Genomic DNA, 18,544 nt, shown 5'->3' with positions numbered 1-18,544 from the left:
TGCAGTAAAAATTCCATCAGTGCCTATGTTCCTGCCTCTGAGCATGTGCATGATGCCTCCCTCTAGGCAGCCAGAGACCCATCTCCCGCCTAAGCACCAGAATGATATGTGAACCAGGGGAGGACGGGTGCTCCTCTATCTATCTTGCTTGATTTGGTATGTTGCTCATCGGCTGCCTCTCTCTCCACAGAATAGTGGGGCAAGGGAGGATCTCCCTTATAACCTTTAGCCCAGTGGTTAGGGTGTTCACTGGGGATATGGGAGACCCCTACTTCAGACCCACCACCCCACCCCCAAATGAGAAGGGATTTGAGGAGAGAGCTGCTACCTCTCAGGTGAATGACCTCACCCCTGGACAATGGGATATTCTGATATTCGGGCTCCCTCAATCTCTCCTATTGAAGTTGTTCCACATTAATTAAATAATTGATGGAATAAATAAATATGAATTTTGCCAGAGAAAGAGGGAGACTCTTTCTATGGTCTGATGGTTAAAGCACTCGCTTGAGAGATAGGAGATCCCTCTTCAAATCCCTTCTCCTCAGGCAAAGGGAGGACTTGAACCCATGCTTGTCCACTTTTCTGCTGAGTTCCCTAACCACTGGGCTAAAGGTTATAAGGGAGAACAGCCTTCCCTAGCTGTTGTGTATGGAGTTAGGCAGCTTCTGAGCCTGCCACCCTGACTCAGGCACCTATCTCGGGAAAAAGAGTGGTTCTCTCATTGGCTCCTGAGGCGGTTCCTGGTCTACTGTGCTGGCTTTTGTGGATCACATTTCAAGGCACCTACCTCTCCCAATTCATTATACAGGGAGTCTAGGTGCCTAACTAAGGCTTTGTGGATTGCAGTGTTATTCCTGTGGTTTTTCTAGGTGCCTCAGAGTTAGATGTTGCAGCGCTGAGCACTGCAATGCCTAAGTCCCTTTTTGGCTCCAGGCCTTTGTATCTAGATTTCTCCTTCACATTGACTTGTTTGGGGGAATTGTAAAATTCAGTGTGTTCCTACTAGTTCCCATCATGTACTACATGGTGTAGGTTCCTAGCTTTAACCTTTCATACACCGCGACCACACAATGCTATCTTTTTTTCCTAAGGTGCCTGTCACAATGGTATCTAAGCACTGAATAAGTTACAGAGGGCATTGAGTGCCGCAATAGACAAAGAACAAGGTTTTCAAAAGGGACTTGTGATTGATTTTTGGGTACCTTAAAGGGGCTTCGTGTTCCAGAAAGTTCTGAACACATAACCTCTAAAAATCAAGTCCCTTTAAGATGTCTTAAAGTTCAGGAGCCAGAAGTCACTCGTCACTTCTGAAAATCATGGCCAGAATTCTCAAAGCTTCCTCTGTTCCTGGTGTACGAGCTTTTTGTTTTGTTTTTTTGTTTCCTCTTCATCCCTTTTTCTTTGTTTCCTTCTCTCCATTCTTCCCAGTTGTGGGTTAATCCTGCTTGAAGAAGAGGCTATCAGTGGGTGAAGATTAAAGCTCCTGTTGAAACCGAACCGTGTACGCCATAATGAGAACATGCTTTCTCCCAATGCATTTAGACTGTATATAGTAACTAACCCATTGCTATACAGAAAGTTTGGGGCAGCTCCTTACCTGGTGAAATCAGCATAGCTCTATTGACTGTAATAAAGCTGCACCGGCTGAGAGTCCGGACCTCAGTGTTTGTCATTCTAATGCAAACCAGGGCCACTCAGAGCCAGCCAGAGACATCAGCCAGTAAGAGCAGAAGCAAGCAAAGCAGGGACTGGATGGAGGGGGTAAAATGGGGGCTAACTGGACCACCTCTACCCCCAGCACCCAGAACTGTGCAGGCTTGAAAGACTTCCCCTGCCCCGCACTCTGAGGGAAGTCCAGCCAGTAGGAGCAGAATCAGCTAAAGCAGAGACCTTTGGACACTTAGAGAGCTTTCCACAGTTTTGACTGAACTTTCTCTGCTCTGTGCTGTTTGGCTGCTTGCTCCAAACCTCCAAGTCTCTTCACTTCAGATTCACTCTACTACCCCTCTTCCTTTCTTCTCCCCTGCTGTGCCCTCTTCCCCCTCCCTTTTATTTCCATTTAGCATAAACGCCCTCCACACACAAAATTGTGGAACTGACATGACATTTGGTGCCATCACATTGTTCACTCAGCTTGTGTGTTCCACCCCTTCTACCACCACATGTCTGTCTTGTTTATTGATATTGTAAGCTCTTTGGGGTAGGGACTGTGTACTATTCTGTATTTGTACAGTGCCTAGCACAATGAGGCACCACTCTTGGGGTTGGCCCCTAGACACTGCTATCATAAACATATTAAATAATAAATAAACTCATAACTCCATGGTGGGAGCAGAGGTAGAGGCCTTAAACAACTGAGGTACAGAATTTCCTTTAATTATTACCAGTATAGAGGCTATAACACTGTCATAAATATAAAGGGAAGGGTAAACCCCTTTGAAATCCCTCCTGGCCAGGGGAAAGCTCCTCTCACCTGTAAAGGGTTAAGAAGCTAAAGGTAACCTCGCTGGCACCTGACCAAAATGACCAATGAGGAGACAAGGTACTTTCAAAAGCTGGGAGGAGGGAGAGAAACAAAGGGTCTGTGGGTCTGTCTATATTCTGTCTTTGCCGGGGATAGACCAGGAATGGAGTCTTAGAACTTTTAGTAAGTAATCTAGCTAGGTACGTGTTAGATTATGATTTCTTTAAATGCCTGAGAAAAGAATTGTGCTGAATAGAATAACTATTTCTGTCTGGGTATCTTTTTTGTAACTTAAGGTTTTGCCTAGAGGAGTTCTCTATGTTTTGAATCTAATTACCCTGAAAGGTATCTATCATCCTGATTTTACAGGGAGGATTTCTTTATTTCTATTTACTTCTATTTTTATTAAAAGTCTTCTTGTAAGAAAACTGCATGCTTTTTCATTGTTCTCAGATCCAAGGGTTTGGGTCTGTGGTCACCTATGCAAATTGGTGAGGCTTTTTATCCAACATTTCCCAGGAAAGGGGGGGTGCAAGTGTTGGGAGGATTGTTCATTGCTCTTAAGATCCAAGGGTCTGGGTCTGTAGTCACCTAGGCAAATTGGTGAGGCTTTTTACCAAACCTTGTCCAGGAAGTGGGGTGCAAGGTTTTGGGAAGTATTTTGGGGAGAAAGACGCGTCCAAACAGCTCTTCCCCAGTAACCAGTATTAGTTTGGTGGTGGTAGCGGCCAATCCAAGGACAAAGGGTGTAATATTTTGTACCTTGGGGAAGTTTTGACCTAAGCTGGTAAAGATAAGCTTAAGAGGTTTTTCATGCAGGTCCCCACATCTGTACCCTAGAGTTCAGAGTGGGGGAGGAACCTTGACAAACACACAGGTGTGTAGTTCTAATTTTTTCCTGTAAAGGAGCATCATATACATACGTACTAGTCAATTCCTTATCATTGATACAATTTAGTAATGGAGATCATGGCAGTCATGGATTCTGTGACTTTACCAGACCTCCGTGACTTCTTCGGCTTCAGCTGTCAGCGCCTGCTGACACCGGGGCCAGAACCAGGGCTGACACCGGGGCCAGAACCAGGGCTGTGCACTGTACCCTCCCTCTCCCTCCGGCACAGCTGCTCCTGTGGCTGCAGTCGGCACCGGAGCCTGGACTGTGTGCCCCGTCCCACAGCTTTGGGGCTGTGCCTCCTCCCCTTGTGGCTGGAGTTGGGGCTGTGCCCCCACCCCATGGCAGTGGGGCTTGGGTTGTCAGTCTCCCCTATGGGGCTCCAGCTATCATCCCCTCCCCCCACCAGTTCTGCTGCCCGGTTACAGGCACAGGTCACAGGCTCTCATGAATTTTTGTTTACTGCTTGTGACCTGGCCATGATTTTAACTAAAAGTAACCGTGACAAAATCTTAACCTTCCTTATCACACTTGTGAGATGTTCATCCATCATTGATGTGCAGCAGCTTCTGAGATGAATCAGAGCAGCAAAGCTAAACAAGTTTAGAACAGAAATTGAATAATACCTTCTGCAGATCAGCCAAAAGGGGGAATTTAATTTATAATTACCCATGCTTAAATTTAACAGTGGCACTTGGAACAAAACTCCTACCTAGGAGAGAGACACTGAATCGCTAACCCTCAAGATAGTGGCTAATTTTAGAATGTAAAACACCTTCAGGACTACCCATTTACTTAAGAAATTCAGGGGGTTACCACAGCATGGTGGAGGTGGAGTAGGGCAAAGGACCAGTGAGTGGGTGGTGGAGGAGTAAAAACCACTGATTCATAGAGTCCAGGGTTGGAGGGGACCATTGTGATCATCTAGTCTGATCTCATGTATAGCACAGGCAATAGACCTTCCCCAAAATAATTTCTTTTGAACTAGAGTATATCTTTTAAAAAAAAAATCCAATCTTGATTTAAAATTTGTCAGTGATGAAGAATCCACCTAACATCTCCTCCACCAGTAATCAGGCCCTGCTTTACCCGGCTGCCCCATCTCTTGCCAGGAGCCAGCAGCAGTCCAGTGACAGCAGAATAAGCTATGATGGGGAGAAGCTGGCACAAACATAAAAACATAAGAATTGCCAGATTAGATTAGACCAGACCACTGATTCACCTTGTCCAGCATCCTGCTCATGAGTGATCAGCATCAAGTGCTTCATGGAAAGGTGCAAGGAACCCTACAGTAGGTAGTTATAGAATAAGGAAATTTGATTAGAAATTTTTGTCCTAACCCACAGTGACTAGAGGTTGGCTTATGCCCTGACACATGAGATCAGTTCCAAAACTCTTTGCTTTTGTTTTTTTAGCAGTTTTTGTAACACTGGATGCAACTTTGTACAGCTCTGTGCAAGCTCTGAAGGTGCAAGCAGAGGCAGGTGAGTGGTGACAGGCTAGTTCACTGAGAGGGAGGGCTCTTTTCTAGTGGTCATGGGGAAAGAGGCTACACTGAGCAGCTGAGAGGGAGTGGAAGAAACAGGGAGAAGGGACTGCTGCATGCAGGGATACAGAGGAGGAGAGAGACAACAGTATAGCTAACTCACTCCCCTCCCTCACCATAGCACCCTAAGGATGAGCGTGTGTTTTAATGGTCGATGACCACAATTGTTTGGGAACTTGAATATAGCTTTCTGAAAGAGAGCACCTCTAGAATTACAGCACGCTTAAGCACCATGCTGGGATTCTAGTTCAGTACTGGCTGTAAAGTGCCACCTACTAATGTGCGAGCACCACTTTTTGCAGCACCTAGATTTTGCCTTGACAGTCTCCCATCCCAGAACAGGCTAGGCCCACCCTAAGTAGGTTGTGAGGTCCAACACACAATCAATGGCTGTAGGTAATTTAGGCCCTGCACTGTGTTTTCCTCTACTAGACAGTACACAAAAGTTAACCAGTAACCTCTGTTCTTCTTTGAGTGCTTGTTCATGTCAATTCCACGGGCACGGTAGCAGGAAGATTTTTTCCATAGCAGCATTCATCGGGTCGGCCTGGGCGCCCCCTGGAGTCATGACTCCATGGTGCTCAATATAGGGCCCTGCCGAACCTCCACTCCCTCAGTTCCTTCTTGCCACCAGTGACGGTTAGCTGGAACGTCCCATAGCCCTTGCTTAAGCTATTGCCTCTATCTTCGTCATTTGTATATAGTTGGTCGTTAGTTTAGAGTTAGTTGGGGGTCTCACCCCCGCTTCTGAATCCCCAGAGCCATGGTATGCTGTGGTCCCCTGTGAGGTCTGCACTAAGTGCATGCCAAAGAGCAACCCTCATGCCTCTTGTTTAAGGTGCCTAGGAGAAGGTCACTAAAAGGACTGTTGTAAAATCTGCTGTGAGCTGCATTCCAGAATTCTTAAAGAAAGGGAACAGCGACTTAAAGTGCTACTTATGGAGGCAGCTCTCTGCCCCTAGTTGGATCTGGGGTCAGGGGACCCCGCTCCCAGCATGTCCTCATGGATGTGGAGCGCCCCAGCACCATCATCCTGGGAACTGGTGCTGCAAAAGGACTCTTCCCGAGATGCTCAGCACTGGAATGGCTCCTCCCGCAACCACTCAGCAGGTAGGCACCGGTCTCACTCACCGGTGGCTTAGAAGAAAAAGAAGCCGGAGAGGGTTCGTTCTCCCTGAGCTGAATCCAAGGAGCCGATGACTGTGAGATCCCAGTCGGGCCACAGCACTAGATCCCCGGGCAGGGCCATGTCGACTCCTGTTGACTCGAGGCCCGCCATGCTCGCCGGACCCTAGTGGCCAGCAACTGCCACTCCCCTCAACTCTGGAGGCTTTTGCAGCGGCTCAGGACTTGCTGACTCCTTGCTCAGGACTCCTCCCCCTAGGATGGAGGACACACCAGCACCTTCGGCACCACCCCACCCCACAGGTGCAATCAAGAGGGAAGCCGGCAATGATGTCCCAGTGCTCTCCTTTTCCACAGCACCCTCCGACACCAGCTCCTCCAGAGAGAACCCAGTCGGTTCCCAAGCTCCCAATGATTGGTGCCCTGAAGTACGGCTCCTCTGTGGTCTTCCTTTTTGGAGACCTCAGAGTCAGAGTCTGACTTCTACTCCTACCACTCCAATAGGAGCAGGAGCCAGGAAGTCCAGGTCCGCAGTGCAAGAGACGGGCTTACCCAGCATCGTGGCTGCCGCAATGGCAGAATCCATCATAGTAGCCCTTCTGGACTCCCTGGGCCTTCCACCAGAGCCAGACTTTGGTAGTTTGGCCACCTTTATTCCGCCTTCAGCCGAATGACCAGCCACTGAGCCGCCACCACCTACGTCAATGGCTTCAGCACTGAGGTCAGCTTCAGCACCGTTAGTGGCATGGGCACTGACGTTGGCTTCAGCACCATCGTGGCACCGACTGAGGTTCCAATACTGATTTTGACACTGAGTTCGGAGCCGACAGCCCCAACACCGAGGGGCATGGCACCGTCAGTGTCGGCACCTGCTTGGGACCCCCGAGAGTCATGGGACCCCTTGGGTGCGGACAGCAGGGAGCAGCCACCTTTCATGGGGGCCGCCTCCTCGTCGCCGGACAAGGCGCTGGCAGGCACTGCCATAGCCCTGGCGCTTGAAGACAACAGGGTGTTACAGCATCTGCTGCACCAAGTTTCCCAGGGTCTGGACATCAAGGCAGAGGAGGTAGTCGAGGATTCTGATCCCAAGGTGGATATCCTCACGCCCTCTGGACTTTCTCGTATTGCCCTGCTGCTCATAAAAACCATCGTTGACACAAGCAAGACCCTGGTCTGAAACAGGCCATTTGAAGGTGCAGTTGAGGATGGCGCATCAGAGCGAGATCTGGATCCACCCCGCCTTACCTTTTTGTCCCGACTATCCCCTTTCTACCCTGCATGGTCCCATATTACTTCAGACCACTGGGTGCTCCACACAATAGAGAGGGGAAACTCCATCCAATTCTGTGCTCTCCTGCCCTTCCACCCTCTTTTCTCAACTCTTTTCAGGGACCCCTCTCATGAGCAGGGGCGGTGGAAGAGGATCCTCAGGAGCAGAAGGGAAAGGGCTTCTATTCCCAGTATTTCCTAATACCGAAAGCCAAGGGCGGACTCAGGCTCAGGCTCATCCTAGACCTGCAAGAACTCAACACGTTTGTGAAGAAATTCAAGTTCTGCATGGTCTCCCTGGCCTCCGTCATCCCTTCATTGGATCCAGGAGACTGGTATGCCACCCTCGACTTGAAGGATGCATATTTTCACATAGCAGTAACTCCGTCCCACAGAAAATACCTCAGGTTTGTGGTGAACAGTACCCACTACCAGTTCACAGTCCTCCCATTCGGCCTGTCAGCAGCATCTTGAGTGTTCACCAAGTGCATGGCAGTCGTGGCCACGTTCCTGCGCAGGCGACACGTACAGGTGTTCCCGTACCTTGACAACTGGCTGATCAAGTGCCGATCCAGGACTCAAGTGGAGATGCAAGTCGCCTTCATAAGAGCATCTTTCCACAAGTTGGGCCTTCTGCTGAATGAGATCACTGAATGAGAGTTGGGCCTTCTGCTGAAATCAACACTGTCCCCAGTTCAGAGGATAGAGTTTGTGGGGGAGGTACTGGACTCAACACAGACCATGGCATTTCTTTGGGAAGCAAGATTTTGAGCCCTTGGCAACATCATTCGAGGTCTCAGGCAGTTCCCCACTACCACAGCAAGGAATTGCGTGAAACTTTTAGGACACATGGCTGCTTGTACCTACGTAGTACAACATGCCAGACTCAGACTTCAACCTCTTCAATCGTGGCTAGTGTCAGTGTATCGGCCAGTCCGGGACAGCTTGGACAGGATCGTAACCCTGTCTCGCCCGGTACTTGACTCCCTCCTGTGATGGCTCGACCCACAGGTAGTAGGTGCAGGGGTCCCCTTCACCAGCCCTCAGCCGTCGCTCTCACTAGTGATGGATGGGTCAGCCTTGGGCTGGGAAGCACGTTTGGGAGACCTTAGGATACAAGGCCTCTGGTCTCAGGCAAAACTCGCTCTCCAAATCAATGTCAGAGAGATGAGAGTGGTATGCCTGGCATGCCAGACTTTGACAGGGAGATGTGTATCACTTATGACAGACAACACCACAGCGATGTTTTATATCAACAAACGGGGTGGGGGGAGGGTGCACATGCCTCTCCCCTGTGCCAGGAAGCCCTCATGCTGTGGGACTTCTACGTAGAGCATTCAATACACCTGCAAGCATCGTACCTCCCCAGAGTACAGAACAAGTTGATGGACTATCTCAGCAGGTCGTTCTGCGGCCACGAGTGGTCCCTTCACCCGGATGTTGTGAACTCAGGGGCTTTCCCCAGATTAGACCTGTTAGCCACGCGACGCAACAGGAAGTGCCAGCAGTTTTGCTCTTTCCTGAATCTCAGCCCGGGTTCCATCACGGACGCGTTCCTCCTCCCATGGGGAAGCCATCTCTTATATGCGTTTCTGCCTCTCCCTTTCATTCAAGGTGTGGAGGGAGCAAGCTTCGGTGATGTTGATAGCTCCAGCCTGGTCCCGCCAGCACTGGTACATATCACTCCTGGAAATGTCCATGGAAGCTCCAGTCACCCTGCCGCTCTTCCTGAACTTATTAACTCAGGATCACAGCCATCTCCAACACCTGAACCTCGAGTCACTGCACTTCACAGCATGGAAGCTCCATGGCTGAATCTGACGAAGCTTTCTTGCTTGGATCAGGTTAGACAAGTCCTCCTTGGCAGCAGGAAGCCCTCCATGAGGGCTACCTACCTTGCCAAGTAGAAGAGATTTTCAATCTGGTCAGCGCAGCACCGTTCGTCCCCAACGCTCACCTCTGTGCCACTAATACTGGACTGTCTTCTCCATCTCAAGCAGCAGGGACTGTCCATGTCGTCAATAAGGGATCACTTGGCCGCCATCTCTGCCTTCCACTCAGACGCAGAGGGCCACTTAGTCTTTGCTAACCCTGTGGTTAGCTATTTCCTTAAAGGTCTCGACAGGCTATATCCGCATGTCCGACAGCCTGTCCCGGTTTGGGACCTCAATCTGGTCCTTTCCAGACTCATGGAACCGCCCTTTGAACCTTTGGCGACGAGCTCCCTACTCTGTCTCTCATACAAGGTGGCGTTTCTGGTAGCGATAACCTCAGCCAGGAGGGTGTTTGAGCTCAAGACCCTAACATCAGAGCCCCTTTATACTGTGTTCTCTAAGGACAAGGTTCGGCTCAGGCCTCACCCAACTTCCCTCCCCCAGAAGGTTGTCTGCCAGTTTCACATCAACCAGGACATCTTCCTCCCTGTATTCTATCCTAAGCCACACTCCAGCGGCAGGGAGCAGAGGCTTTGCTCTTTAGATGTCCACAGAGCGCTAGCCTTCTACATCGAGAGAACGAAGCCATTCTGGAAGTCTGTCCAGTTATTTGTGGCAGTGGTGGACAGAATGAAAGGTCTGCCTGTCTCTTCTCAACAGATTTTGTCATGGATCATGTCCCGTATCCGAGAGTGCGACAACCTGGCTGGGTTGCCTGCTCCTCCGATCACCGCACACTCCACCAGGGCACAGGCCTCTTCAACAGCATTCCTGGTGCAGGTTCCCACCCAGGAAATCTGCAGAGTGGCGACATGGTCTTCCATCTACCCTTTCACCACGCACTATGTGATCGCCCAGCAAACCCAAGACGATGTGGCCTTTGGACAAGCAGTGCTCCAATCAGTGGATGACTCCAAGCCTGCCTCCTGAATTTGGGCTTGAGAGTCGCCTGATTGGAATTAACATGAACAAGCACTTGAAGAAAAAACGGTTACTCGCCTTCTCGTAACTGTTGTTTTTTGAGATGTGTTGTTCATGTCCATTCCAATACCCACCCTCCTACCCCTCTGTCGGAGTAGCTGACAAGAAGGAACTGAGGGGGTGGAGGGTCAGCAGGGCTCTATATTGAGTGCCATGGAGGTGCAACTTCAGGGGGCACCGAGGCCGACCCTGCGGCTGCTGCTAGGGGAAAAATCTTCTGGCTACCGTGCATGTGTGCGCACATGCTCCTGATTGGAATGGACATGATCTCACCCTCTGTGGAGAAAGAAGTGGTTAGGGACTATTTAGAAAAGCTGGACGTGCACAAGTCCATGGGGCTGGATGCGTTGCATCCGAGAGTGCTAAAGGAGTTGGCGGCTGTGATTGCAGAGCCATTGGCCATTATCTTTGAAAACTCATGGCGATCGGGGGAAGTCCCGGACTGACTGGAAAAAGGCTAAAGTAGTGCCCATCTTTAAAAAAGGGAAGAAGGAGGATCCTGGGAACTACAGGCCAGTCAGCCTCACCTCAGTCCCCGGAAAAATCCTGAAGCACTTACGGGAGAGGAAAGTGATCAGAAACAGCCAGCATGGATTCACCAAGGGAAGGTCATGCCTGACTAATCTAATCGCCTTCTATGATGAGATTACTGGTACTGTGGATGAAGGGAAAGCAGTGGATGTATTGTTTCTTGACTAGCAAAGCTTTTGACATGGTCTCCCACAGTATTCTTGTCAGCAAGTTAAGGAAGTATGGGCTGGATGAATGCACTATAAGGTGGATAGAAAGCTGGCTAGATTGTCGGGCTCAACGGGTAGTGATCAATGGCTCCATGTCTAGATGGCAGCAGGTATCAAGTGGAGTGCCCAAGGGTCGGTCCTGGGGCCAGTTTTGTTCAGTATCTTCATAAATGATCTGGAGGATGGTGTGGATTGCACTCTCAGCAAGTTTGCGGATGATACTAAATTAGGAGGAGTGGTAGATACGGTGGCAGGTAGGGATAGGATACAGAGGGCCCTAGACAAATTGGAGGATTGGGCCAAAAGAAATCTGATGAGGTTCAACAAGGATAAGTGCAGGGTCCTGCACTTAGGACGGAAGAATCCAATGCACCACTACAGACTAGGGACCGAATGGCTAGGCAGCAGTTCTGCGGAAAACGACCTAGGGGTGACAGTGGACGAGAAGCTGGATATGAGTCAGCAGTGTGCCCTTGTTGCCAAGAAGGCCAATGGCATTTTGGGATGTATAAGTAGCGGCATAGCCAGCAGATCGAGGGACGTGATCGTTCCCCTCTATTCGACATTGGTGAAGCCTCATCTGGAGTACTGTGTCCAGTTTTGGGCCCCACACTACAAGAAGGATGTGGATAAATTGGAGAGAGTCCAGCGAAGGGCAACAAAAATGATTAGGGGTCTGAAACACATGACTTATGAGGAGAGGCTGAGGGAACTGGGATTGTTTAGTCTGCGGAAGAGAAGAATGAGGGGGGATTTGATAGCTGCTTTCAACTACCTGAGAGGTGGTTCCAAAGAGGATGGTTCTAGACTATTCTCAGTGGTAGAAGATGACAGGACAAGGAGTAATAGTCTCAAGTTGCATTGGGGGAGGTTTAGGTTGGATATTAGGAAAAACTTTTTCACTAGGAGGGTGGAGAAACTCTGGAATGCGTTACCTAGGGAAGTGGTAGAATCTCCTTCCTTAGAAGTTTTTAAGGTCAGGCTTGACAAAGCGCTGGCTGGGATGATTTAATTGGGGATTGGTCCTGCTTTGAGCAGGGGGTTGGACTAGATGACCTCCTGAGGTCCCTTGCAACCCTGATATTCTATGAACCGTTTTCCCCCCTATATTGCGGGTGGTATCTGCACCAAGAAGGAAATGGGGTTTGATCTGCAAAGCCTTACTCATGTTGAAGTCAGTGGTTCTGTGACAGAATGTGCAGGACAGAACTTTTATTTCATATATGGCAACACTCATTCTGTCTCTTTCACTTCCCCTAAACCTTCATTATTCTTATGGTTGAGGACAAAACTGGTAATTTCAGCCAATGGGATTTTTTTTTTTAATTTTAAAACAAAACAAATAAACACCACTTTTCATTTAAAGTATTGGTCACTGTCCTATTAAGACATAAATATATTTCAAGGTCATGGCAACAGGGCCAGATTCTGGCCTTTTGTTAAGGCTCTTTTGTGGTGTTCTGGTACCTTAAAACAACCTTAAAGGTAGCTTGACTAACTAACTCAGGAGTTCCCTGGAAGCATAGAGCTAACATATCAATTCCTATGCCCCCTGGCTCTTGTGTAGGGAGTGCTGCTGGAGAAAGTGGGGGAGGGTGATTGGACCACTGCTGCGCTCTGCTGATCCATGATTGTCTGACTGGCCCTTTGGGGGTTGGTGCTCCTAGTGTAACTTAAGCAGTCCTGAGGCTTTAAGAGAATGAAGAATCAGGCTCAATGCTGTTTAATTTGGTGCTAGTGGAGGGTGAAATCAGGTTCAAAATGAATATTTATATATCCTTGCCAACAAAGTTAAGAAAGCAAGTAGGTCTGTCTTTGAAACAAGACCTTATTGTAAATTAACTAATATTTAGTTATATGTAGCTTCCCTCTATAAAGATTTGAATATTAAAGAAAAAGTGAAATATTTTTTCCCATAAGGAGCCTGCTTTGAGTGGCTGGGAGTGTTCTAATTGTGGTCCCTGACAAGTGTACCTTTGGTTAAAAAGAAAAATGCATAAGTCTCATGAGGATCTGAGATTTAAGTGCAACTTGATGTTATCGTAGGAGAACACTTTCTCTTTGCTTCCTCAGGTTATGCCTTTTTGAATGTAATGAATGCGTCACTCAGGGAATTTGAAACTTACTCCTCATTTCCACACACATTCATTGTACCAACACTAAACTTTTTCTAAGCATATGAAGGTTTTAATAATAAACTGTAACCCTTTAAATGCTACTGGAAGCCTTTTTAATTAAAATGACCATAATGTTTCAATGTCAGACTCTCAGCTATTGCTGTAGAATTTGAGCATTTTTGGAATGGATTTCTGTTCTTCGAGAACCAGTGAAACATACAGGCAGAGTAGCTGAATAACTAGATGTTGAAAGAGCCTATTTCTTTAAAGATTAGCTTTTGATCTTCGCATTGCTGCAGAGAAGGTGAATTCATCATTCTTTCAGGCAGTGTTTCCCTATTTTAGCTTGATTCCATGCTGTTATTCTTTTCATTGTAGAAGTGTCTCTTTTTTTCTTTTCTCTGAGGGAAAGCAGATCTGACTGGACATTCCTCACCCTGACAGATAAGGATGTGCTGAACATCTAGCTATGCTGCCAGCATTTGTGCACATCCATTTCTGTAAGGGGGGAGACAGTGTTCCCCAGTGAGATGTATAATTTGCATATGGGGGCAGGTACTTCAGCACTATAACCCAAAGTTACTTTATCACCGAAGCTTGAGGTGATAGTGCATAAAAACACAGGCAGTAATTTATGTGGGCATTTTCACTAAATAAAATTTAGGGAACAGGTTGGATAAAAATAACAAGTAATACACATGAGCAAAACCATTTCCATACCCAGATCTCATGAAGATGTGTAGTCATAGCTTGTGTTCAGCATCTTCCCCATCACAAATGTTCACAACCTCAATGTTCTGTTTGACTTCTCTCTCTCTCATCTTCCTATATCCAGACTTGCATCAAATTTGGTTGCTCTATCTTGAACAACTTCTTTAATATTAGTCCTTTTCTCTCTGCCACTACTGCTAAAATCCTTGACTGCTCCTTAGTTATACCTTGCCTTCAACGTAAATATGGAATTCATACCCCTATTACCAATCGGCCAAATCCTGAAGTCCCTACTCTATACCAGAATCTGATATCTGTTATTGTCTAGCATGGAATTTTTCCAATATAATTAAGATCAGAATCTGGCCCTCAGTGTTCACTCAGGCAAAATGCTGTGCCAGATCCTGAGCCCTACGCAGGTGGTATTTGGGCACATTTTTTACTGATGTCAGTCAAATCCTGAACTCAGTTCTGACTCAAGCAAAGCTTTTGTGGGTAAAGTCTTTGGGGGATTTGCCCGAGTTTGACTTCAGAATTTGGCCCATCCAATGACAACTATTTATTGCAACATTCTGTAAATAACTATCCACCCAGACACAGCATAAAGGGGAGACTTGTAGACATAGGAACATTTCTACTGTGCATGCTCATTATGCAATCTTCAAATAGTTACGTCTTTATTTAATCAGAACTAATTTGTTTTCACACTTGGCTTCAGTGAGGACTATGGCCATGTTAAGTTTCAAACTTCAGCCATTTTTTTCAGTAGTGTTGTCTAAAAGAGTGAGATGATGATTTTTTGTGATAGGAAAATGTATTTATTTTTCATTTTCTCATAACTTTAATGTGGCCTAAAGGGTTTTGGATCAAGCATGGAGAATTTCAGCTGTGAAGGTGAATGGTTCAGAAAGTTATGAACATAAAAACAAGACCATATCATAGTAAAATAATAATAATATAGCACTTCTTATCAGTAGATCTCAAAACACTTTACCAATGAGGTAATAAAAATCGTTATGCTACTGAAACTACCAAGTTCTCACTATCCTTTAACTATTGATAATAGCATATATATTTTACTAAATAAAAATAGGACTGTAATTATTCAACAAATTATCTTTAACACTGTGAACTAGCAAGACTAGATGACTGGTAACTGGCTATGGACCCTTTCACTGCTATATCAATGGTTTAAATTCACCCAGAACTAGTAGTGACAGATTATCTTTATTGTATTAGTTGTTCAGTGGCTGTTCAATTACTTAAGCAAAATGAATAGGTGATTTCAGTCCAGTTTTTATTTAACAGGTGTCCACAATAATTGGCATCCTTGTTTCACTCTTATTGGAGTAAATTTATATAGAATGGGTAGACCCTTATTCCTTTAAAAGCACTCTCTTCAGACCACAGTTGAGCCATGCTAACAGGGTAAAAAATAGGGAAGCTACCAGTTTTTTCCTTATTTCATGGGTAAGTGGAACCGCAGTTGCTGTCAATCTGGAACTTGTCACTAGCACCAATACATGCATTTTAATTTCATTGTATTTATAAAATAAATCTGCTCTGAGTTCCTTTCACATATGGAAAGGCTGTAGCATTGTGTAGTACAGTAGAAGACCGATGATCCTTTCCTGGGGTTCAAACCAATGTGTCAGAACCAGTATTTTTCCGTGTTCTATTCATTAGTGACTTGATGGATATTTATTCACTTTATATGTTCTGTTCCAGTGATCCACCATTTTTCAACAAAGGAGCGGCGTGTGCGAGCAATAAAGGAGATGGCTCGCACCTTGAGAGTAGGTGGCCAGATGATGATATACGTGTGGGCAATGGAGCAAAAACGGCGAAAATTTGAAAAGCAGGATGTCTTTGTTCCTTGGAATCCTTCACCACCTTCCTGGACCTTGAGTAACACTTGTTCGCGTGGAATACAGAAATCAATTAATCAAAAGGACAAAAGGCTGGCTTTGGACCAACACTCCGCTAAGTTAGCTGGCACTTTGAAAGCAAGAAGCTCATCTTTTGTGAGGGAGAAGGAAACCATGCAAAACTTATTTGAAAAATCCTTGAGATGGTCTCTCTTTTCAGGATCACTTGATTCAGTATTAGACTTGAGTAATCAGTGGCACCAAAGAGAGCTTAGCACATTTTCCAATTGCAATATTCAGCTGGATGAATCAAACAGGGGAAAGCTTTTTGAACAAATCAGGCAAGGTGGCTTCATGAAGCATATTTCCAACTTGTCTTTGCGTTGTAGGCAGAATTCCGAAGATAAGGCTTCTGAAGTAGCTGTAGAACCAGGGTCACCTATGATATTTCACCCAGTGCCTTTCAAAAGTTGTTGTTCAGAATTAGGCCAGGACACTAAGCAGCCCCCAATGTCTCCAGCTATAATTCATGACTGCAGCAGAGTGTGTTTACCTGATCTGCTTTCCCATCAAAAAGATATCAAACAGCAACTTAAAATAGATTATCACCCAAAACAATCAAGTTTCCACAAACTCCAAAACAGAAGCAAAACAGACAGCTCTCTGCAGGATACAGACAATGATTGTTCCATGGCCACACGGAACAAACAGCTGCAAAGGAGTCCAAATGGGGCTTGTCTTAGGTACTACCATGTTTTTAAAGAAGGGGAGTTGGTTGAACTGATTGAACATCATGTTCCTGAGCTACATGTTATTCATTCATACTTTGACCATGCAAATTGGTGTGTGATTGCAGAAAAGATTCATGTGTGGAAGATCTAGGGGAAGATTTTCAAAGGCACAGATGCCTGACTACATTTGAAAGTCAATGGGAGTTCGGTGCTTGGTGTCTTTGAAATCGTCCCCCAAGCTTTTTATCCCCATCTTGTGCTTTGACTCTCTCTGTGACTTTTGTTTCTTTTGTTTTGTACTTGACTGTCACTTTATCATTTTATAGAAACATTTCCTTCTATAATGGTAATTTCAGCTTGGATACATTTTAAGATACATTGGATATGATTACAGGTTGGATACATTTTTCCAGGGCTTTTTAATAGTAGCTGTCAGTTTTGCTTTTTGTTGTTTTAGAATAGTTAAAATGCATTTATAAGTTTTCCCTGTTGGGATGTTTTTATATGAATATTAAAGATGTTTGTTATTCATTTATAATAATTTATTATCTTTAATGTCTTTTTATAATTAAAACGTATTATGTGTTGGGGCTTGGAGTAATATAAGGCTGATGGTACTTTGAGAAGGATTAATTATTTTATTACAGTCTGCCTATCATTCTATATGATACCTCAAGTCACAGTTGAGAGACAGTCCTCCTAAAAGAAGTACCAGGTATATATAACCCAAGTACCAGAGACAGTAGCTGGGGACACCCAGTCGGATAAGTTTAGACAGCTCATCTGTTGCCCCCTAACGGTCACAGGTAAGAATACAATGGACCTACTCAAGTATATATCACAACATAACCTCCCACCACCACCACCCAATAAATCTTAAATCTGTGTATTTCTCTGAGTTTGACATGTATGTTCAAAACAAAAATCTTCTTCTTCTCTGTCACAAAATCTGGGAGAAGAATCAAGGGAATTCTTAATAAGCCATTTAAATTGCTAAAATGGATGATGATGATACAGAAAAATGCTTGGATGACAACAGGTGAATGCAAGGAAATAGTATTTATCAACACTAGCATGCAGTCGTTATGCTTTTAAGACTTTTTTCATCTATAGACAAAGTTTTCTACAGGGGAGGTAAGTTTCATTATTCCCGTTTTACAGATAGGGAAACTTGCTCAAAGCCACATAGCAAGTCAGTGGCAAAAATCATCAGTTATTGCTGTCCCTAATGGTCACTGCTTTAGGTGGTTTGTGTTCTTCCTCCAAAGGTTTTCACTAGTTTCTTTTCTTTAGGTTCTGGAATCACGAAACTAAAAAGTAATCCTGTTTTCTCACTGGGGAAAGACACTGTCATGTCCAGTGCCTTAGGAAATTCTTAATGTGTCTTACTAAGAATTTAGCCTTATGTATGTTGTATCTTAAAGAGTAGTAAGGAACTGTACAGTAATCAATGTTTTTAATGTAACTTTAATTCAATTTGGCTGTAATATCTCTAATGAAATTTTCTCTACTTCCTGAAATAGAATTTATGTAATCTGCAGAGTACTGTGCTACATATTATATTTGCAGGGAAACAGACTGCTTAATCTAATTGGTCTCTTCCATCCATAGTGTCTGTTTCCACAATACTGGGCTTTTTCCCATGATGTTAGTACTTTTGTGCAAATGAACAAAAATCATTATTAGCTTCAAAATATAAATACAGCTATAATTATGTTATATCATTGTTCCACAGTGAAAGGATTTTAATAGTTTCCCGAACTGTGACTTTATAATGTATTAAGTGGCAGTGATGTCATTCTACTTTACAGACTTTCACTAATGTGTCATCCATTTTCACATTGTTTAACAGATTGTTAACCTGCAGAAAAGCTATGGATAAGTGTGTTTGTCTGGAGCAGCCAATCTCTCCCCTTGAACTCTGGTATTTCCAGAGCAATCTGATCCATTGTTCTCCCAGAAAATGTTCAGTCCTCCCAGACACCAACTAAAGTATCTCATCTTGACTTTCTTCTCCCAGTTACAAAGTTGCACCCTGCTGCTCTTACTAATGGTACCATCCACCCCAGCTACCAGTTGTCTCCCTCCCTGCTCCAAAATGTGATATGCCACCATCTGAGTTCTAATACTTCTGGTCCTGCTGCTGTTCCTCCTCCCACAGACATG

At 45.5% G+C, this 18,544-nt stretch overlaps 1 protein-coding gene across 2 annotated transcripts in view; it reads left to right on the top strand.

Moving 5' to 3' along the window:
- The window catches only part of LOC140902194 (probable tRNA methyltransferase 9B), a 95,080-nt gene extending 78,297 nt beyond the window's left edge, over positions 1 to 16,783 (top strand). For both annotated transcript variants that reach the window (XM_073322143.1, XM_073322058.1), the window contains one exon: positions 15,508 to 16,783. In XM_073322143.1, coding sequence (XP_073178244.1) covers positions 15,508 to 16,529 — 1,022 coding nt within the window. In that variant the 3' untranslated portion in view covers positions 16,530 to 16,783. The remainder of the gene's footprint in view (positions 1 to 15,507) is intronic.
- Positions 16,784 to 18,544: the final 1,761 nt, after the last annotated feature.

This window comes from Lepidochelys kempii, chromosome 1, assembly GCF_965140265.1.
Source record: "Lepidochelys kempii isolate rLepKem1 chromosome 1, rLepKem1.hap2, whole genome shotgun sequence".
Classification (NCBI taxonomy): Eukaryota; Metazoa; Chordata; order Testudines; family Cheloniidae; genus Lepidochelys; species Lepidochelys kempii.
Note: the sequence above shows the minus strand (reverse complement) of the source record. Positions and strands in the feature narration are given on the sequence as shown.